General features: G+C 43.4%; 1 protein-coding gene across 6 annotated transcripts in view; it reads right to left on the bottom strand.

The window, feature by feature from the left end:
• Nucleotides 1–23913, bottom strand: part of ST3GAL3 (ST3 beta-galactoside alpha-2,3-sialyltransferase 3) — a 251348-nt gene that overhangs the window by 63421 nt on the left and 164014 nt on the right. For all 6 annotated transcript variants that reach the window (XM_073544500.1, XM_073544499.1, XM_073544501.1 and 3 more), the window contains one exon: nucleotides 20357–20449. In XM_073544500.1, coding sequence (XP_073400601.1) covers nucleotides 20357–20449 — 93 coding nt within the window. The remainder of the gene's footprint in view (nucleotides 1–20356; nucleotides 20450–23913) is intronic.

Below are 23913 nucleotides of genomic sequence, written 5' to 3' on the forward strand. Positions count from 1 at the left end.
GATTGGCGATTCTTGCTTCTAGTGATATGTCTGGCTTGATTTGTTCCAAAATTGAACATAGAGTATATGCACTCTATGGCCAAGGATATGTGGACATCTGACCATCATACCTATCTAAGCTTCTAGCAAATCCCATTCAAAAGAAGTGACGTTTCTATGGATATGGATAGCATTTATGATATGATACGATAGACTTTATTGATCCCAAGGGAAATTACGGTATCACAGCAGCAGAACATAGCCAATAATAAACCAGTCAATTTTAACAGCCTCCACAGTTTTGAAATCGTAATGTAGGAGTTTGCCAAGTCAGCAATTTGTGCACCACTTAATAAAAAATACATTGGGTGGGGTTGGAGAGGTTGGGTCATGAGTTCTTTCACATCCAACCTGTCAAACCATGTCTCCCACAGTTCACTTTGTGCACAGGGGCACAGTCACACAGGAACAGGAAAGTGGTAGTGATGCCTCGCATTGTGCATGGGTTTTTGGCAGATTCTTCACAACAGAAACCCATTCAATAAAGTTCCCGACACACCCTCCTTTTGCTGATGTCACTTCTAGACACCGTTTTGATCTCTGTCGTGATTGCTGATGCTTAGAATTTTTGCTTGCCCCGAAAAATCAACATTTGGCTGCCCCACCCCAATCGGTGACTTCATGTCATTTATCACTTTGGCTGAGCTCCTGTAACTCCTAGACAACTCCGTGCAAAAAAAAAATAAAGGCATCCGACTGCTGTACAATTTTTTCACGGAACCATAGACTTGCACTGCCGATTTTGATCCGTCATTTGGATCAAAATTGGACGTGTCCCCATGATTTTGCTTCGACCACTCTGTCCCTTTTTCTAAGATCATTAGCATTTATCAAGAGTTTCCAAGCAATTCTGATGCCAATACAAGCATAATTCATAATTATAGGACATTCCAACAAGTCTGATAAAAAAAAAAAATAAAATCAAAATCTGGACCCCTCGTCTAATCTCTAAGTTATGAATACACAACACAATCATCTGCTTCCGGATCCGCTGTTCTGGAAAGCCAAACAGTGACCTGTAAATTTCATCTCAACCCAAACCTCCCTGACCTTTAGTCATCATTTCTGGTCTTGAGAGAAGGTCAGGAGCCTCCGATGCCTCCAGTGCTCAGTGATCATTAGGTCTTATCTCTGCTGAAACAGGTTTATACTGCGAGATAATAAAATGAAGCTTCAAAAAACAATCATTGGCGTCACAGATGATGACCCGAATGCAAAAAAAATCCACAAAGACACTGGTCTGGGAAACAGAGTTCATGAGTGACGAAGGAAAAGTTGAGAATTTGGTAACTAAAAAGAAGAATGAAAAAATATAATAACTGATAATGGTTATGAATGTTTGTCGCGGCCCGGTTATAAGGATAGAGTAGAACTGCAGAGCAGACCCCATCTGTTATAAACCTTTTGGAATTATTTATTTGCAGGAGGCCTCATGTGATTTCAGGACTACTGAATTCTGAACCCATCACTCAACACTTGGCCACATCAAACAGCAATTATTAACCACGAAACCCCAGCTTTCCGGCCCGTAATCATCCATAACCATAACCACAATACAAAAACGCGCCATAGAGCATGATGATCTGTACAACTTCTATATTCCTTCACGTCACTTTTTTTTTTTTAATAACTCACGACGGCTCATGGGTTTGTGTTAATATCTTACAGTTCACATCCAACCAGGGGGCAACATCTGCATGGAGTTTGTGGTTGTTGTGGTTTCCCTACTGGTTCTCCAGTATCTTTCCCTGCTCCAAATACAGACTAAACCAAAATCGTCCTAAACTGTGTATAAGATCCCTTCTCATGTTCGTATAAAACCATTACCGGAACAAACAGTACCGATGTCATCACTGTTTTGGATCAGTGTTCCACCTGTGTTTTTCCGGTATGGGTCAAGAAAAAGAAATGTTAGACATGTACGGCACACGGATGAGCTGTAAGTGTTGTACACGGACCCACAGACTTGTATTGGCTCTTGTCATCAGCACTGCCGGAAAAAAACATGAGAAGAGCCCTAGAGGTTATAATGGGTACGTGTGATATTCGTGAAAAAAAAAAAGTGTCGGAAACATTGATGTGAAAAGGAGGCCTAAGGTGGATCATTTACATTGTGTTCCTTGGGAGGAGAAGGATGGTTCTTTAACACCTGACCTGCGGTCAATCAGCTACTTGTTTGCCGATCGGCGCTCGTTTATTAGACTCCTTTCACCATCTGTCTGCTCTTCGGATGTGCACCGAATGGTCAGTATGAGATCGCTCAGTGCACATAGGCTGCCATTGTTCTCAGCAACTCAGGTCCTGCTGAAAAGGTGGGACAAGATGTGGCTAAACCTGCCTGTCGAATTCAGCAAAAGTGCCCTAGTTTCTTATGACACAAAATGACATGACTGGAGTAGCATTTCTGATGAGGAGCATGCCACTAAGAAGGTATGCCGAATTCATGAAGTAGCGTGTTCCTGATAATGAATTTGACACATCGTCCTCCAGCAAGCGCCCTAAGACTGACGAGCGCAAGACCAGTCTTAATGAATCTGCCCCAGGGACGCCACCAACAGAATAGTGAGTGCAGCTCTGGAGTATAATACAGGATGTAACTCAGGATCAGTAATGTAATGTATGTACACAGTGACTGCACCAGCAGAATAGTGAGTGCAGCTCTGGAGTATAATACAGGATGTACCTCAGGATCAGTAATGTAATGTATGTACACAGTGACTGCACCAGCAGAATAGCGAGTGCAGCTCTGCAGTATAATACAATATACAACTCAGGATCAGTACAGGATCACTAATGTAATGTATGTACACAGTGACTGCACCAGCAGAATAGTGAGTGCAACTCTGGGGTATAATACAGGATGTAACTCAGGATCAGTAATGTAATGTATGTACACAGTGACTGCACCAGCAGAATAGTGAGTGCAGCTCTGGAGTATAATACAGGATGTAACTCAGGATCAGTACAGGATCAGTAATGTAATGTGTGTACACAGTGACTGCACCAGCAGAATAGTGAGTGCAGCTCTGGGGTATAATACAGGATGTAACTCAGGATCAGTAATGTAATGTATGTACACAGTGACTGCACCAGCAGAATAGTGAGTGCAGCTCTGGAGTATAATACAGGATGTACCTCAGGATCAGTACAGGATCAGTAATGTAATGTATGTACACAGTGACTGCACCAGCAGAATAGTGAGTGCAGCTCTGGGGTATAATACAGGAGGTAACTCAGGATCAGTAATGTAATGTATGTACACAGTGACTGCACCAGCAGAATAGTGAGTGCAGTTCTGTAGTATAATACAGGATGTACCTCAGGATCAGTAATGTAATTTATGTACACAGTGACTGCACCAGCAGAATAGTAAGTGCAGCTCTGGAGTATAATTCAGGATGTAACACAGGATCAGTAATGTAATGTATGCACACAGTGATTGCACCAGCAGACAGAATAGTGAGTGCAGCTCTGGAGAATAAATCAGGATGTACCTAAGGATCAGTACAGGGTCAGTAATGTAATGTATGTACACAGTGACTCCACCAGCAGAATAGCGAGTGCAGCTCTGCAGTATAATACAATATACAACTCAGGATCAGTACAGGATCACTAATGTAATGCATGTACACAGTGACTGCACCAGCAGAAAAGTGAGTGCAGCTCTGGAGTATAATACAGGATGTAACGCAGGATCAGTAATGTAATGCATGTACACAGTGACTGCACCAGCTGAATAGTGATTGCAGCTCTGGAGTAAAATACAGGATGTAACTCAGGATCAGTAATGTAATGCATGTGCACAGTGACTGCACCAGCAGAAAAGTGAGTGCAGCTCTGGAGTATAATACAGGATGTAACGCAGGATCAGTAATGTAATGTATGTACACAGTGACTCCACCAGCAGAATAGCGAGTGCAGCTCTGCAGTATAATACAATATACAACTCAGGATCAGTACAGGATCACTAATGTAATGCATGTACACAGTGACTGCACCAGCAGAAAAGTGAGTGCAGCTCTGGAGTATAATACAGGATGTAACGCAGGATCAGTAATGTAATGCATGTACACAGTGACTGCACCAGCTGAATAGTGATTGCAGCTCTGGAGTAAAATACAGGATGTAACTCAGGATCAGTAATGTAATGTATGTACACAGTGACTGCACCAGCAGAATAGTGAGTGCAGCTCTGGAGTATAATTCAGGATGTAACTCAGGATCAGTACAAGATCAGTAATGTAATGTATGTACACTGTGATTGCACCAGCAGAATAGTGAGTGCAGCTCTGGGGTATAACACAGGATGTAACTCAGGATCAGTAATGTAATGTATGTACACTGTGATTGCACCAGCAGAATAGTGAGTGCAGCTCTGGGGTATAACACAGGATGTAACTCAGGATCAGTAATGTAATGTATTTACACAGTGACTGCACCAGCAGAATAGTGAGTGCAGCTCTGGGGTATAATACAGGATGTAACTCAGGATCAGTAATGTAATGTATGTGCACAGTGACTGCACCAGCAGAATAGTGAGTGCAGCTCTGGAGTATAATACAGGATGTAACTCAGGATCAGTAATGTAATGTATTTACACAGTGACTGCACCAGCAGAATAGTGAGTGCAGCTCTGGGGTATAATACAGGATGTAACTCAGGATCAGTAATGTAATGTATGTGCACAGTGACTGCACCAGCAGAATAGTGAGTGCAGCTCTGGAGTATAATACAGGATGTAACTCAGGATCAGTAATGTAATGTATTTACACAGTGACTGCACCAGCAGAATAGTGAGTGCAGCTCTGGGGTATAATACAGGATGTAACTCAGGATCAGTAATGTAATGTATGTGCACAGTGACTGCACCAGCAGAATAGTGAGTGCAGCTCTGGAGTATAATACAGGATGTAACTCAGGATCAGTAATGTAATGTATGTACACTGTGATTGCACCAGCAGAATAGTGAGTGCAGCTCTGGGGTATAACACAGGATGTAACTCAGGATCAGTAATGTAATGTATTTACACAGTGACTGCACCAGCAGAATAGTGAGTGCAGCTCTGGGGTATAATACAGGATGTAACTCAGGATCAGTAATGTAATGTATGTGCACAGTGACTGCACCAGCAGAATAGTGAGTGCAGCTCTGGAGTATAATACAGGATGTAACTCAGGATCAGTAATGTAATGTATGTACACAGTGATTGCACCAGCAGAATAGTGAGCGCAGCTATGGAGTATAATAAAAAAGGTAACTCAGGAGCGGTACAGAATGCTATGTAATGTATCTAAAAACTGTCTGAAATGTTACATCTGTATGTACACTGAGATATACTAGTGTGAACATTTACTCAAGTAATTTGCATAAAACTGTCTACTACAGACAATTGAAGGAGCGCAGTAAATCAGGACTCAGGTCAGTATACAGCCATGTGCAGGCTCGGGGTTTTCTTGGTGCACTGGTGTTTAGTAAACATTTTTATTAAATATTTAGTTTACACATTTTTATGCTCAGTACATTTCTTTTCTCCATTAATTATGGTTCTAAGAAAGGCGAGGTATTTCCCGTCATGAGATTTTGGGGAGGATTCCCACGTTCTTGACCTTTTCTAGTCACTGGTTTGGCTGAAACCAGCTGCTATATAGCCCAGCCGCGCACCACACTGCAATGATTCAGATAAATACCATATTGCTCAATCCCTGTCTTATACAGGTTTTGGTAAGTACAGTTGTGCTCAAAAGTTTACATACCCCGGCAGAATTTTTGCTTTCTTGCTCACCTGAGCTGGTTGTGCGTATTACAGTCACAACGCTGGCACAAGCATGATAGTTGCCGGGATGAGGCTGCTGCTCTAACCGCTGAACTTGGAGGATACCAGGCTCCAAAAATATGGAGTAGAATATAAAATAGCAAAACGCTGTTTGTGGATGCTGCTAATGGCTGGTAAAAAGGAGGACAGTAAAAATGAAATCTATTGGATCAACGCGTTTCGGAGTAAATGTAACTCCTTCATTAGTTACGTATAGGCAGGAAAAAAAAATTCTACTGTTCTCCGGTCCTTGGCGTCAAAGGATATTGGCAGCGTCAAACAAACAGCATTTTTCTATGTTATCAATTTTTCTGCTGATTTGGCACTGGGATGATATTTGATAAAAGAACAGTGTATGGGGTTGTAACATGTGAAATTGTTCTTTTAACCCCTTAATGCTTTTATATGCTGCTAATGTAATAGATATGTATATTTAATGTAGTATTGCTAGGGAAAGTGAGTTACCCCGGGTCAACCACTAGATGGGAGTATAATGCTAATGGGGAGTATTACCTCAGATTGGCCACTAGATGGGGGCACTGTAGACAGGGAACATTGTTAGGAGTGTAGAGAGTTAACATAGGAGGGGCACGGTGGTTAAGTTAGAGGGACTTCCTGATTTTAGTCAGTCGGGGCGAGAGCGCCCATTAGCTCAGGAGGGCTGGCTAGCCCTGGGCAACACAGTGTCACGCAACATTATGTGCAAACCCAGCATATATTCGTGACCAGGATTGTCACAGAGGGATCTGCAGCGGCAGTACTGGCAGTGCAGTATAAGTGGGTCTGCAGTTGCTAGTGAAGACTAAGCAGTACGGGCACATCACTTAACATGTGGCAGCTGATCTCGTGGTCTGATGCCCTCAAAGCCGGGGCAAAACGGTTGAGGGAACACCTGACTGGAGTGTGGCTGAGCACTGAAGATGCTGTGGGACCGTTCGGCATGGTCCGCCCCGGAAGCAGGCTTAGTTATAGAGACAGAAGGAAAGGGACAGAAGAGGAGTTGTATGCTGTGAATCCTGATGATGCTGGAAAGAATATGAATATGCTGTGTACAAGTCTCAGTAAAGTTGCTCCGTTTAAAGTTGAACTATACTGTGACTCCGTTATTTCTAAAGTGGATCCTGAAGTCCTCCAGAAATGTACAGAGGACACTGATGGAGCTGTGAAAGGCGCTGCAGGTATGTTGAGTGATGGGCAGCGTGCTTATATGATGGGAGGCCAGGGCACACTGTTGCAGATGCTAGTGGCCACGACTACAGCCCTGGCCGTCCCTCACACAGGTTCTATGACTGCCAGTAGGGCCAGGGTCACACCAGAGTATTTTTTCCAACGGACTCATTGACTTACATGGCCGAGTGTGATCCGAATATTGGATACAAATCGTGCATGCTGTGAGTTTTTTCCTCGGCTCATCATGCCCACATAATAGGGTGGTGGTTCACTCTTGTACATCGGCCCACCGGAGGATTTTCCTGTGGGCCAGTCCAAGCCAGTATACAACCAATCGTTGTTTTGCCGCGTCCGTCCTGTGCACCCCAAAAAAAGCAGATGTGCCGCTATCAGAAAAATTAATATATGAAGCCACCCATGTAATGCCATAGCCATAATACAATTGCAATCGCACATGTGCATCCGGAAAGAAAGTAGATGAAATTATAATTTCAAAACCAGGATCCAAGTCAGAGCGAGTATTACAGAGAAGGAGATAAGGACAAAATAAATGAGCTGCTCCTTCAGATCCCAGGAAGGTATTTTATCAGCCTTCAATTCTCAAAAAGGATGTGATAGATGAGCTCACACTGTATATGTGCGAATGATGGGACTTATTGTCACACGGCTCTGAGCTAATGTGCTGGGGCTCCAGGTAATAACGACTAATGAAATCTCGTATTTCACTAAAGCACAAATTTAGGGAAGAAACCTTTGTATGATTGCAAAGAAAATCAAATCTGCAAATTTACCAAACCAGTAGTTTTTCCAGACTTTTGTAAAATGAAAATTTGGCTTATAACAAACACGAGCAGGACTGCACTAGAGAAGAAGCTGGACCATTGCTGATACATAGGAAAAAGGTGAAAATAGCCACTGACAGTGATTATATTAAAAAAAATTGATAAAGATGTTAAGGCTGATCTATCACCAAATTTCACAATATGGTGTGTATACATTATTAAAAAGATCTTATAGACCTGACGAAACAGGTGAAAATTCAGCCTCATATATTTCTGTGCAGCTGTCACACTCGGGTCAGGAGAGCCGCCGGCCAGTCCGTGCACTGCGGTCCAATCTATACAGCCATATGACTGTGCTCGCAGATTGGCTTTATAATTATTTTGCAAAAGTTTCCATGCTAAAGTAAAATGAGCATTTTATGAACCTTTAAAAAAAAAAGTTATATCAGTGGTGTACCGCTAATAGTAGAAGACCACACGGGGGCCAAACGCTAGATCACACCTACCACATGGAGCTTCCATCCACAAACTGCACAGACCGCAACAGCCCATCGTGCTCTTCCCTACATTTAGTCAGTCAGTACTTGTTGGGGGGAACTGTGGGAGCCATCATACTGTGTGTGGGGACCATCATACTTATGGGGAGACTGTTTAACAATAATATTGTATGGTGAAGTTGTGGGGTATCATACTGTGTATGAGTTGGGGACTGTGAGGACATCATAGTGTGTGAAGCATCTGTGGGGGCATCATAGTGTGTGGAGCATCTGTGGGGGCATCATAGTGTGTGAAGCATCTGTGGGGGCATCATAGTGTGTGGAGCATCTGTGGGGGCATCATAGTGTGTGGAGCATCTGTGGGGGCATCATAGTGTGTGAAGCATCTGTGGGGGCATCATAGTGTGTGGAGCATCTGTGGGGGCATCATAGTGTGTGGAGCATCTGTGGGGGCATCATAGTGTGTGAAGCATCTGTGGGGGCATCATAGTGTGTGAAGCATCTGTGGGGGCATCACAGTGTGTGGAGCATCTGTGGGGGCATCATAGTGTGTGTCATGTCCGCCATGTCTGTCATGTCTGCCCTGTCTGTTTTCTCTCAAGAACTCCTGGCGCGATGTGCATGCGCATATCTTGTATGCTATCCTGCTTGTTCCCTAGAGCAGTGTGCACACTCACCTCATGTCTGAGCTGCAGGATGCCTGCGTTTCTGCTCTGTCTTCTGTGATCTTCACGTCATGTCTAGAATCTCTGATCAGGTGTCCCTGTCTGGATCCTGCACTGACTGGTTCTGCAATCATCTCGTCATGTCTGGAACACTGATCATGTGACCTTTCCTAGGATCCTGCACTGTCTGGTTTGGTAATCATCTCGTCATGTCTAGACTGTCCCTGTCCCTGACATGCTCTCTGCATGCGCAGGTCTCTGCCTCGTTCTTTGTCTTGTCCCTGTTGTTTCGTGCGCTCTTGCACATTTCGTACTAGGCTTTGCCATGCTGTCTCGCATGTGGCTCTGTCCTGTACCCTTTGCCTAGCCCTGCCTTGTGGCTCCGTGCCTCCGTGCACATGCCTGGTCGCCTGTGCCTGCCTGGTGTGCCTCAGCCGTGCCGCCTCTAGCCGTGCCGCCTCTAGCCGTGCTCGCCTGTGTGCCCCAGCCGTGCCCCGTCCAGTGCTATAGTGGTCTGGCTGCGTGGCCCCGCAGCGGTGCCACCTCTAGTCGTGCCCGCTTGCAACTGCCATCGTCGGTACCACCTGCCGGTGCTCCGAGCCGTGGTCTCTGTGCTCCCTTGCACTCACGCTGGTTCTCGCACTGTGCCTTTTCGTGCTACTCTTGCACAAAGCCTTTGTCTCTTTTGCTCTTCTCAGACCCCTAGTTTGCCTGCCGGATTCCATAACCTGCCGACCGCTGCCAGAGGTCCGGACCTAGATGACGGCGGCCTGATGTCCGGAGCTGATGTCCGTAGCCAGATATCTGGACCTTGTCGGTCGATGCCAGCATTTGGATTCCGATGCCACCGTACTCTGTGCCTCTCCCTGGCATGCCCCTTGGCATGCGCAGGCCACCATCCTGTGAACCTGACCCGTCCCTGGCATGCCCCTTGGCATGCGCAGGCCACCGTCCTGTGAACCTGACCCGTCCCTGGCATGCCCCTTGGCATGCGCAGGTCTCTGTTCTGTGAACCTGATCCTGGCGTGTCCGTTGAGACGCACCATGTCACTAAGGCTAGTTTCACACTAGCGTTTATGAGCGCAGCGACGGCCTGCGCACGGCCGCTAAGCCCCGCCCCCTGCCGTGCCTCCGCCGGTAGCTCCGCCCACCGGCGCATGACGCTGCATGCGCCCTGCGTCCCCTATCTTTATCACTGGGGGCGCAGGCCGTGCGCAGTATGCGTTTGGCGGCGCATGCGTCCTTTTGACAGTGCACCGACCTGCGCCAAACGCAACCTGCTGCAGTTTGGTTGCGTCGGCGCACCGTCAAAAAGGCGCATGCGCCGCCAAACGCATACTGCGCACGGCCTGCGCCCCCAGTGATAAAGATAGGGGACGCAGGGCGCATGCAGCGTCATGCGCCGGTGGGCGGAGCTACCGGCGGAGGCGCGGCAGGGGCGGGGCTTAGCGGCGGCCGTTGCTGCGCTCATAAACGCTAGTGTGAAACTAGCCTAACTCTATCTTGTTTCCTTGCATGGAACCCTGGCTGACTTCTGGATGTCCGGATCCTGCAGATCATCCTCTGAGCTACAGACCCTGATGCCCTGGTTGATCGTGGACTGTTGTCCGGAGTCCGATGTCCGCGTACCATCTGCACGTTCCATGCTTGGACCTCGGCGTGCCATTGCACGCACCCTGTTCCACGAACTCTGTGTGTTCACGTTTGCTCCTGTTGCACCCTGAAGAGTTCCTCAAGTCTTGGACCTCGGCGTGCTCTTGCACGCACCTTGCCTTATGTTCTGTGTGTCCACGTTTTGCACCTGTTGTACCTGAAGTCTTCCTTAATGAAGTTTCTTTGAACTAACGACTCGTCTTGCCTTGTCTTGTTTCCCTGAGCTGGCCGTCTGGTCCAGCTGCCGTGGTGGCTCACCCCCTTGGTCTTGCCCCTGACACTCCCTGTATAGGGGGTGGTTCTCATTAGGTCAGCTCGCCCTAGGTGGGTGGGTGCCACGGCCCAGAGGGTCCACTCTTTCAAAGAAGAACGACTCAGCGTAAGCTGACACTTGTCACAGTGTGTGAAGCATCTGTGGGGGCATCATAGTGTGTGAAGCATCTGCGGGGGCTCTCATGCTGTGTGTGGGGACCATCATACTTATAGGGAGACTGTTTAACAATAACATTGTATGGTGAAGTTGTGGAGTGTCATACTGTGTATGAGTTGGGGACTGTGAGGACATCATAGTGTGTGGAGCATCTGTGGGGGCATCATAGTGTGTGGAGCATCTGTGGGGTCTATCATACTGCATGCGGGGACAATATTACCGTATTGTATTGGAAGACTGTGGGGGCATATATTGTTGTGGGGTATCATACTGTGTGTGGGTTGGGGACTGTGAAGATACTGTATTATAGTGTGTCGAGTATCTGTGGGAGCATCAGTTTCAGGGCGATCCATGGGGGTTCTCATACTGTATTTAGGGAATCATAATGTCTGTGAGATCTGTTGGGGTCATTGTACTGTGTGTGGGGAGCTGAAAATGTATCATACTCTGTGGGGGGCATTATACTGTGTACTGTGTGAGGGGCTGTGGCTGCATACTGTGTGGGCGTTACTGTGGGGTGGACAGTATGGAGCCTCACAATGCAGGACGAGGGACTGTAGTAATATCACACTATGTGGAGGGCAATGTAGACGCATCATAATGTATTTAAAGGTTGTGGGGGTGATATACTGTATTGGAGGCACTGTGGGGACATCATGCTGTTTTTGGGGCACTGTGGCAGGACCAGATTATGTGGAGGAATCATACTGTGTTGAAATTACTATGGGATCATCGTAATGTGTGGGGGGACAATGTAGAGGCATCATATTGTGTGGGGACTTCACACTGTGGGGTCTCATGGGGAAACTGTGGAGGAATCCTAATGTCTGTGGGGGACACTGTAGGGCCATCAAACTATTTCAGGGACATTATGGCAGCATCATACTGTGTTGGGAGCCTTTAGGGGCCATCATATTGTGTGTGAGGATGAGAACACTAAGGGGCTTTCAGTAGGGGCAGAAATACTGTATACAGGCAGCAATATATGTACCTCGCCCTCTCTTTAAAACTCGGGAGGTATGCTCTTTTGTGACCACCTATGCACCGTGACCATTCCTACTCCACCCAAATAATTTTATTTTTTCTTTGCGGGATAAAGGGGGCATGGTTTAAAATATGTCAATTTGCTAATTCTTGTTGCAAAAAAAAAAAAGAAAAGAAATTGATCTTACGGAACTTTGTTTGCTGCCTTTGCAGGCCGTCACATTTACCTCTGTCTATTAGTCAGGATTAGTAAATCTGCCCCAACGTTCTTCTTTTCTACCATTTTTGCCAAGTTATTCTATCTATATTCATACAGTCTTATATTTATATGACGCTCCCTGACTAAACCTCGCAATATCAATGGTCATAAACATTTCCAGAGAAAAATCCCAGAGAACTGAGCCACCAAGTCTGGGAAGGAACAGAGAAGACGAGGCATGTTGGGCACATCTGGAATTTACATGGCGTCTTCCTGTCACATGTTCATTAATATGCAGGAGAAATGTTAGAGAAACCCAGAAGGAATGCTAATATTTGGATTTCTGCATCCTCTCTGTCCATTTTCTTTGCTTGGCCCCGGCTCTAGGACGCTCGGCCCCTGTGCACATGCGGAGTCTCTATGCGTAATAATGGAGAAGATTAAAGGGAACAGCTGCCAACAACAGCGCTAGAAAGCGGATGATGTGAAAAAGTGACCGACTCCCATCCGCCATAATAAAGTGGATGAAATGGACAGTGATACAATGTTCCATTAATACAACACCTACTGTACAATATCCTGGATTGCACATTGTGCAGGAAGACGGATGATCTTAATTATTCCATTCTAATGATTAATTTGTGCAAAATCTAAGCAGGGTAGTAACTTGTCGAATTCCGTACTATCAGGCAGCGCAGAGCTGGATGATCAGAATTGCTCTCAGATCCACTTATGTTTACATATGAGTTCAAAAAATCAGTGCAAGAACTGTATGGACTGGAGAAAAATGGATAGGTCTACTGCTACACATATATGTATTTATTTTACTTGTTTATATAGCGCCATCATATTCCGTAGCGACATTATTACTGTCGCCATCGGGGCTCACAATCTAATTTCCTATCAATATGTCTGTGGAATGTGGGAGGAAATCCACGCAAACACGGGGAGAACATACAAACTCCTTGCTGGGATCTGAACCCAGGATCCCAGCACTGCGTGGCCAAGGGCTCAATGCACCGCTACCCCCCATTATCATTCTGAGGACTTTTTCAGCTTCTGATTGACAGCGCTCACCTGCCCATAGTTTACACAGACTGAACTCAGCCTGTGTATCCATGCATGCGCACTGACACTGCACAATGTCAGGTTCTCCTTCTTGGCTGGAGCCGGGAAGCAGAACGTGCTCGCCCACACTGCTGACACTATGCGTGCATTGGCAGTGCTCAGGCAGTGTCAGTGCGCATGTGCAGACACACAGGTCCAGTTCAGGCACGGGTCACTCTGGGTAAAGGTGCGCTGTCAATCAAAAAAAGAGAGACATTCTCCAAATGCCAACAGATCAACCAAGAGTGAAGCCCCTTCTTTAGAAATAAGTCATTTTCTCAAAGGCAGTACCAAAAACATATACGATTTTTATTGGGGTCAAGTCACTTTATAGCTACTTTAATAATCATTTTGGGGAGAACATTCCCTTTAAATGGCTCCCATATTGATCAAAGTTTGTCCCTGGACCCCCCTCTGTTCGTTGTGGTGGTCGGCAATAACCATTCAAAAGAGATTATTATAACTATCAGCCACCAAACTAAAATCATCAGGAAGGCATCAAACGTCAGGAAAATAAGACGATACTGAATATGGAGACAATTATAAAAAAGTGAGGATCCAGCTACGATGTTACACTTGAAAAGGTTTTGATTTTATAGATTCGGTCCATACATCCATTTAAAGCACATCTGTGTGAGAGACTGGAGCCCGTTGTGTTACATAAGGTCTAGAGCAGCATCCGGTGCTCCTGGGAGACTCCATTTTGTCATGCAATTCAATAGATGTCCAGGGAGAACAAGCATTTTCATTGTGGTTTCGCCGCAGATTACATCGGGATGCACTGAAGGATTTTCCGTAAAAGAATTACAACGAGGTTGTCTTTTTTTCTGGTGCTCCCCTTGAAGCCAAGCTCTGGTCTATATACTAACATGTCAGAGGTCACTGGATAATGATGTATGTATAGTCAACACAAGGAACTCGTTACATAACCAAGAGACAAATGTCTCTGCTGACAACTGTACGTGCTCCAGTCCACTAAACTTATAGCACCAGAGGGGGCTGGGGTGAATAGTGGTGACTACAACTCACTTCAAAGATTATAGTCTAAGGAGTAGAGTAACGTTTCATCTTGTGGAGAGTGATATGCCAGTGTAAGGAGACTTATAGGCCATGCAATGCTTCTCTGGGTAATTAAATATGCAAATTGCCTCGTCAGTAGAGGACTAGAATTCTAGTGTCACCTAAAAGTCAATATCGACCCTTTAACGAGCCTTGCCATATGACTTAGAGATTCTGGTTTGGCTTTTATCCTATTTGCAGATACATGTTTCAGGGTATTTCCCCTCCTCAGTGCAAAGAATGAGACCAGATCATTCACTGAGGAGGGGCAACACCCCCAAACACGTGTCTGCATATTGAGATTCTAGTTTGGCTCAAGGCTTTTGAAGGGTCGATATTGACTTTTTAGGCCTGTAGGTGGCACTAGAGTCCTTTTCCTCTTTGAAGAAACAATTTGCATAGTCAAAGATTATAGTCACCGTTACTATCAACAATCCCGTGACCATCGTGCAGCGAAATGGCGTGTAATGCAGAACGGAGGCTCAGTGGTCAGCACTGTTAATTTGCAGGACAGAACTGCTGGAATCAGACATGAGAAATGGGTCACCATTAACAAAAAATTATTTTTTTTCCAAAAAAACATGAATGGTAGATTAAGCATTTAGTATTCAATAAAATCTAAGGACTCATTGAGGACTGTCCTTGGCTCTACACACCTGCTCTTATTTAAGAAGTACAGCTGCTCCTAATAAAACCAATCTATCACGTTTGCCGATAAAGACCTCTTTGAATACATCTTCTCCTTTTTTTTCCAGATTTCTATCTGTGGTTTCCCTGCTGAGCAATCCATAGCCATCTGACTGTTCTGCTAAGGTATTACCGGGGTTGATATATTCATTGGAGGTCTTTGTAATTGAATTAGTGAAGGTGCTCCCTGAACTCCTGACCTCCATTATTTATGAGGAACGGTCATTGAGAAGCCTTTGATTTGATCCCCGGGTTATCAGGTCTATCTGTTCTTGGTCTTCCTTACTGCCGTCTTCTTCTAAAGACTAGATGACCAGAGAGAAAGTGGCAGAAGATGCATCTTGTGCTGTCAGGGACATTTGGAGTAATAGATGTTGGAATTTCAATTTGTAGTCTCTGCTTTGTATTCAGCAAAAAAAGGTTGAACGTGCTCCTAACCTCCCCAAAGCCATTAGTCCCCATCCATCTCGTGTGGGATGCGGAGGAACCTTCAGAAAGCACATTTGTTTTTATTTATCTCGGGTTTGGCCTCCCAATATCCAGCAACTGGAAACTGTCTGTTCTTTCTCTTGAGTGAACAGTAATTGGTAAATGTCAGGAAATTACCAAGTCACGGGGCAATGTCTTTTAATGAAGCGTGTAACCGTTTTAACTCAACCTGCCTGTCATGTAGGGATCATGATTCTATTAAATCAATGTGCACTTACATTGCTTTTCTTCTGCGTTATGAATAATAAAAGTCTTTGTTGGTGGGGAAGATAATTCAATGTAATGATTACAGACCCAGTCATGTTGTAATGCTCATAAACCTACTGGAGACATGTATTGGCCTTAATATCATGGGCATTTTGCACTCATGTAGCTACTGAGAGGCTTCATCCTTCTTGAATACCCAAGATTATGCTCATGTTATATAAATATATTAAAGGTGTTACCCAGTCCAATAATTTTGCTGACCTATTGTCACACACAGTGTGGGAAGACTAAGTGCAACACGAAGGGTGAGGGGAAGGAAGCCCAGACAATAGGGAAAGGGTGAATAAAGACCCCTAGGCTGATCTGATAACACCCTACCTGCCCTACCGTCCCTAAATTGTTTCCTCACCAATCGCCGAACAGGAACCTAAGCCCTGTATCTCCCTAGAGTTAGGCGCTGGATAGGGAGCGGATGAGCACTGGTCAGTCCTCACTGTAAACTAAAGACAAAAAGGTAGACAAACAAGGGGAATGAACTTAGCTTGAGCAGATTCAGAGAGTAACACCAAATGTCCTCAAATAGCTCCAGAGAGGTATAAAAATAAGGAAATGGTTGCACTCAATTGCATTAAGGCAGTTAGAATAGGGACCCATTCAATGAGATCACCTTGACGTTGGTGAATGGGCTCACTTTTTTTGGCCAAATTTTGTGCTAAGTATCTCATATGTTTTTTCTAAATTCTAAAAGCCATTATGCTATTCACATTTCATATATTTCATATGCCTTAATGCAATTGAGTGCAACCATTTCCTTATTTTGATATGGAAGCTGTTTTTTGGTATGCACCTATTCAGACTAGGATGTGCCCTCAGTTTTTTCTGTCATTTGTAGCTCCAGAGAGGTAGTTAGCCGACTGCTATAGCTCCAAGCCTTCACAAGGGAAAATGTGAATACCACTGATGACTCTCTGCAGCAGTCTGGGGATATATAAACTCCCAGGTACAGGTGTATCAACTAGAGCCGGAGGGAGGTTGCCGCGGGGTTCAAGAGTCAGAAGGATTAAGGAGACGTATGTAATGCCAGACCTTCTGCAGCCAGATGCAGAGCGACAGACTTTTGCATCTGACACACCAGTGACACCTATACTCGTATATTACACCAATGGGGGTTTGAGACTTGGCATCCCCAGCAACTGATGGATATGTAAGGGCATCCCTTCTGGGACTTAAGTTCTTCCCAAAGCATGGCTTCCCCTCTCATCATGTCATGTAAACATAATAAAGAGGAAACATACAAAAAACATATTCCCGACACTTGTAAACTGCGGCCATATGTGTTGCCCTCAATCTTTCTACAATAAACAGTAAGTGTTTACTCTACGAGTGAGAATCGCGGGAGGTTCGTGCACCTCATTGTGTCCCGTCTTGCACAATCCGACATGTCTGGTACTTATTGTTTTAATGGTGGTTTACAGTACCATGACTCACTGTATATATTATACGATATAAAGATTGGTTACGTCCCACCATTACGGAGTTTATTTGTTCTCAGCACATTCTTTTTACATCCTCACACTACCTAAAAAAACTTATTGATACTTATTTGAAATTGGAAATAGTTTACTTCAAGGTTGAGGATAAATAGAATCATAGATTGAAAGCTCCTGGGGTCTTGAATAGTGGAAGCAATACTTTTTGAACTCCTAATCCAGTGATAATGGGGGGATAACACTGAGATCGAGATTGGATTCTGAGCTTGTGAGGATGGGGATGATGAGAGTGATACATTGTGTGTGATAGGGAAAAAAATAAGTTTGTGAGCCCCTATTTCAGACCGTGACAATAAATACAGATTATCAACAGTCCAAACGATAATCGACACACCTTCTTAAAATAATTGCTTTATTGATCCAGTAGTATAAAAGGCACACAAAATGGTTGTACACAACATAAAAATAAAAAAATGCAGAAAAGAAATATCTGCTGCGCTCCCAGGAAACACATGTAAGACCTACATGGTCCTTTGGCTTGACAAAGGACCATGCAGGTCTGCCACATGTTGCGTGGGATATTTATTTTCTGCATTTTTAATTTTTATGCTGTTATCTACAACCATTTTTTGGGCTTTTTATACTACTGGATCAATAAAGCAATTCTTTTAACGAGATCTGAGTGCCGGCTATCGTTTGGACTGTTGACATTACTGGAGTATTTCGCCGTGCACCTGGACAGGTGAGCCGATTGCTCCTTTCTCATATTAAATACAGATTAGTGGGCTTGTCAAGGTTTTTAAGCTGGATTTATAATAAAGCATATAGAGTTTTAAAAGTGCTGATTTCTATATTGTGTTTATCGACTACCCAGAGATGAAATGTGCTGAAAAAGATTGCCAAATACAAGTATTGACCAAGCAGCCCCCACATAAAGCTGACAATATACTGGACAGTGTGGATGTCTAGTATAGGAATATCGTGCATTTATTAGTCACTTACTCCCAGTTCCATCCACACAAAGATGCATGTCTTCCACGGTCTGCAAATTCAGAAGGAATCTGTCCTGAGCACCGGATATGGCTGACCTCGGAGAGATAAAAATCACCCCATAGTATAGAGAGCGTCATCCATAGAAGAGAGGCCTTTTGTTTGGTACAAGAGCCGTCATATCTGTGGTTGGATATATGGATGGGATAAGGTCGCTGAATACCGGCAGGGAGATGGACCTCATACTTCTAATATGGGGTGATGGTCAAGGGGCAATGGTTGTGTAGGAAGAGTCTGATAATGATCTTCATTCCAAGCGTGAGAAATGTTGTATGAAAGAATTAGTTTCCCCGTACATCTGAATATCAGTCACGATTATCCTCAAGTCACAAAGTTCTACTGAAAAACAACAAATCTGCATCTATTTTACCTCTATACACGCCCCCTGAGGAAGCGTTAACGAAACGTACGTCGGGGTTGGAAGGACGCTATCAGCACTGCAGCACTTTATGCACTTTTGAACACCACTGCACTTCTGAACTAATTAATTGAGGTAATATGCATTATAGTTGTTTGAAAGCACCTGTTTCTGTTAGGCAGTTGCATGGGAAATTTATATAGGAGAATTTTGCCTTTTCCCTACATATATGCTATGTCGGAGTAGGTAGCTCGATCTTCATATATTAATTCATTTGTGATATGTTATACAGTAACAGTGGTGTTTTGCAATATGGTTCTTTTATTTTTATGCATCATCCCAGTGCTTATACGTCCTTTTCTGTAGTTAGGCACCGTGTTTGTTAATTTTTGGAATAATTGGCTCATTTTATAAAAAGATATTTATGTCAATAAAGCATGATTTTTTAACGGACCTTTTGCTATTTGGTTCATTGGTGGTGTATTGGACTTTTTCATGTCTATAATTACACCGGTGGTTTTCTATCTATTTTACCTCTACCTGAACCAAGAGAAAGAGGCTGAGAAAAGACCTAAGATGCGCCTAGTAGACGAATGATGCCCTAATTTTCAAACCAAATTAATTATTCTTATCTCACACTTAATTAAATTTGGAAAATAAATGTGAATAACATACATAACAAGTGGCGCCAAACATATTACGCATCACCTTAAAATGTTTGGCGCAATTTTCATGCAGCATAGGTTTGACTGTTCCAGTACCTAGAGTGCAGTATCTAAAATTTACCTAGAAGATGGTAGTGAATACATTATTTGGGGAGATACAGCGTGTCCCAAAGACAAGAGTGCAAAATAAACAATAGAAAAAGAGCTGAGACACGCCAAACAGTTTCAATTCCCGCTCCCTAGAAGGCGAATTTCTAAATACCCATTGATAGGAGTATTATCAACTCAGGGACCCACAGGTGCGATATCCTCCCTATATACTTTACTGTTAAATTCCAGGATTGCATCCACTCAACTAGCTGTAGAAGGTAAATGGAAGCATTTAAGCCCCTCTATTACAGATGATCAATGGGATGATGTAATGGAAGCGCATATAGTGGTATCTCCAGCTGCAAACAATAAATTAATTCAATTGTATATTCCTCATCAATCCTATTTAACCCCAAGTAGACTATATAAATTTGGCAGAAGAGCAACTGATGAATGTCACAGGTGTGGGGATGGAGGTGCGGATTTCTGGCATCTTATTTGGAACTGTAGAATTATAAAAAGATATTGGAATGATGTGATAGCTACTTTGGAACAGATAATTGGAATACCGATTGAATGTCGCCCAGAGCTCTGTATTTTGGGTGTAGTGGATGAGGAAAGATGGACTCATTATGATAGAAAATTTCTCCGGGAAGTTCTCTTTATGGCCGGAAAGACGATAGCATTGAGATGGATGGGGCGGGAAATCTCCTTCAATTCGGCAGTGGAAAAAGTTAGTGAACGATGTGATTCCATATGAAAATATATTATATACTGTAGGCATAGAGGATGCCCCCAAAAATTTCACAGGATTTGGGAAAAATGGTGCGACTCACCCAATGTCATATGCTTGTTGTATAAATCTGTGGAATCTTTCAATAAAAAGAGTTAAAAAAAAACATTAGAAAAAGAATTTACTTACTTTGGAAAGATGGCAGCCATCATTGCAGATGCGTATCCCGGCTTGCAGACGCCCTCGGAGAAGTTTGCATACTTGGTTGCAAGTTCTGCTGATCTAAAAGAGAAAAAAAAAATCAAACTATTACAAAAAGTTTAAATCTTTGCCCAACTTTTAACACCATTTTACAGTTAATAAAATCATTATAATTAATGAAGATGCATTGTAAATACATTATTTGTCCTGTTACCAATGCGGAGGTATTACAAGAGCTTGAATCCAAGTTCCGGTCACATTTTAATATTCTACAATCTATTAAAGCAAGAAGTTGATGTTGGATTTCTAAAGGTGAAATCCACTAATGTCAGGCATTATGGTGTTGAAGTTATCACAGATTTATAAATATACATAATTATGTTATGTTCCTCTGATACGTCTCTTCTCTCTAACTTTAAATGGAGCAGGATGAATCACTGGAAGACGCAATTTTGGAAAGAACTGTTTCCATTCATTGATGTAACAGTGTTATATTTCAAGAATCCTAATCTATGGTTGCACAACTGGAGCCATGTACAAAAATTGCACATGCAGATCAGTTTTGCATATACAGCCACTACTGGACTATTTTATTTTCTTAATACGGCCCTAAGAAAGAAAATGCATGTTTTTGTTACCTACCTGCATGTTCTGCCAGCTAAGAGAGGTCACAGACCGCCCCTGCCGGCGATTCTGCTCTGCTTTGTTGACAGGATGGAGCGTGACTGTTGATGTCATGATTATTGACAGCCGGCTCCCAGCTGCCTCACTGCGGGAGCCAGATGTCAATCAGTATGACGTGGGATGTCTTGCCCCCATGACAGATCAGCCACAAAGAAAGAAGCAAAAATAAGCAGCAGGCAGGTAGGTAGAAACTAGAAGCATGTTCGTTCTTAGGCCCAAAGTAAAAAAAAACTATAGTCCCGAATATCCCCTTTAAAGGGAAGGTAGACATTTATTTGGCCCATTGTCTTAGCTGAACCTGAAAAATTATGTCTATGGCCCGAGTCTATGAAGCTGCAGATATGAAGGAGTTAAAGGACAGTTAAGAAAAGACGACGTCAATCCAGATGTAAACTGAATAGATGGAAATTATGATATTGAAACATGGTTGGACTTGGAAGCAACTTTAACTAAATTTGGTTTTAGCCAAGGATTCCTGTCATCGGTCTTTGCGTTATACTCTGCTCCCAGCGCCAGAATTTATGCCAATAATCGCCTCTCAAACCCGTTCCCCATTTCGAACGGAACAAGACAGGGGTGCCCCCTGTCACCCCTGCTCTTTGTATTAGTGATAGCGCCACTGGCGGAAAAGATCAGATCTAATAAAAATATTGCAAGATTTGATCTCCCCTCCCGTTATTTTAAAATAGGGCTATTTGCTGACGACCTCTTTTTGACCCTACTGAACCCCTTGAATTCCATCAGAGCACTTGCTGCAGACCTGGAAATGTTTCCAAGGGCCTCCTATTTCAAAATTAACTCTCACAAGTCAAAATTCTTGACCCTCAACATGACAAAAACGGAAATCAAATAGCTAAAGAGAAGTACTGAATTTGCCTGGAAAGAAACAGGGATAGTCTATCTTGGGATCACTTTGGCTAGTTCTATCCTAGCAACTGTCAAAGGAAACCTAAATGTGATCCTTACAACTGTCTCTCAGGCCATTTCCTTTTTCAGGCAAACTGAACTCTCTATGTTTGGTAGGGTGATGGTTGTGAAATCCATCATTCTGCCCAAAATTATCTATTTTTTTCGTGCGCTACCGATCACTCTTCCATTTCAATCCATACAAAATTTACAAAGCCTACTAAAATCATTTGTGTGGAACAACAGGAGGCCTAGGGTGTCGTCAGAAATTTTATATAAGCATAAAAGCAGAGGAGGTACGAGCTTGCCTAATCTGCATGCATACTATTTGGCCTTATTAATTAAGCAGAGCTGGTATTGGCTCAATAACAAACAGAAACCTCCAGCTTGGTTTTGCCTGGAGAGAGACGTAAGTAAATTTAACTCTCTACAAGACTTACTTTTCTACTTCATGTTTCGTTAGCCACGAAGGATATCTTCTCACCCTATTTTCAGTCCCATCATTTCTGCATGGAGATCATTGATCAAACCATATAAGAAATTTAACAAAGTCGAACAGGCCTTGAGGTTTCCACTTTGTGTAGTGGCCTTAATATTTAACTTCCCTCTCTCAGAAATCTGGAGTAATTTAGGTATAAAAAAAAGTAAAAAATATACATGATGGGTCTAATTTTCTTACATTCAGTGAACTAAAAATCAAATATAATATCCCCTCCTCTGAATTTATACCCTACTTAATGCTGAAAGATAAGGTACAAAAAATTCTAATAGGTAAATCTTTTAACTATGAAATTGTGTCTTCACTGCTGTGCAATCTTACTAATAAAAATACATGGGGTTTAAGGAATATATATTCCTCTTTCAATAGGGAGGAACTCTCTTGCAAGAACATATATTTAAGGAGATGGGAATCCGACCTTGGGACTGTTGACTCGGTTGAGTAGTGGGACATCGCCATAAAAAATACGTATAAATCTGCCATATCGATGACTCTTCACGAGTCTTATTTCAAACTACTTAACAGGTGGTATCTCACGCCTATCAGACTCTCCCACATTAACCAGGACCACTCCCCCCTTTGTTGGAGAGGTTGCGGACAACAGGGGAATCTTTACTACATCTTTTGGTGTTGCCGAAACTAAAACGTCTGTGGCTCCCGGTTTCTCGTCGTATTGACTCCTTTACAGGAAACTTCACTTTGACTCCCCAAAAAGCATTGCTTTCATAGAATCGTAGAGTTGGAAGGGACCTCCTGGGTCATCTGGTCCAACCCCCTGCTCAAAGCAGGATTCGCTAAATCATCCCAGTCAGATGTCTGTCCAGCCTCTGTTTGAAGACTTCCATTGAAGGAGAACTCACCACTTCTCGTGGCAGCTTGTTCCACTCACTGATCACTCTAACTGTCAAAAAGTTTTTTCTAATATCTAATCTGTGTCTCCTCCCATTCAGTTTCATCCCATTGCTTCTAGTCTTTCCTTGTGCAAATGAGAATAAAGTTGATCCTTCTACAATGTGACAGCCCTTTAGATATTTGTAGACAGCTATTAAGTCTCCTCTCAGTCTTCTCTTTTGCAAACTAAACAATCCCAAATCCTGCAACCTTTCCTCATAAGACAGGGTTTGCAGACCGGTCACCATTCTGGTCGCTCTTCTCTGAACTTGCTCTAGTTTGTTGATGTCTTTTTTAAAATGTGGTGCCCAAAACTGGACACAATATTCCAGATGAGGTCTGACCAAAGAGGAGTAGAGGGAAATAATGACTTCACGTGATCTAGACTGTATGCTTCAGTTAATACATCCTAGAATTGCATTTGCCTTTTTTGCTGCTGCATCACACTGTTGACTCATATTCAGTCTGTGATCTATTAGTATACCCAAGTCTTTTTCACATGTGCTGTTGCTTAGCCCTATTCCTCCCATTCTGTATATGCTTTTTTCATTTTTATTATTATTTT

This window comes from Dendrobates tinctorius, unplaced genomic scaffold (assembly GCF_039654945.1).
Source record: "Dendrobates tinctorius isolate UK_male_01 unplaced genomic scaffold, ASM3965494v1 ptg000138l, whole genome shotgun sequence".
Lineage (NCBI taxonomy): Eukaryota > Metazoa > Chordata > Amphibia > Anura > Dendrobatidae > Dendrobates > Dendrobates tinctorius.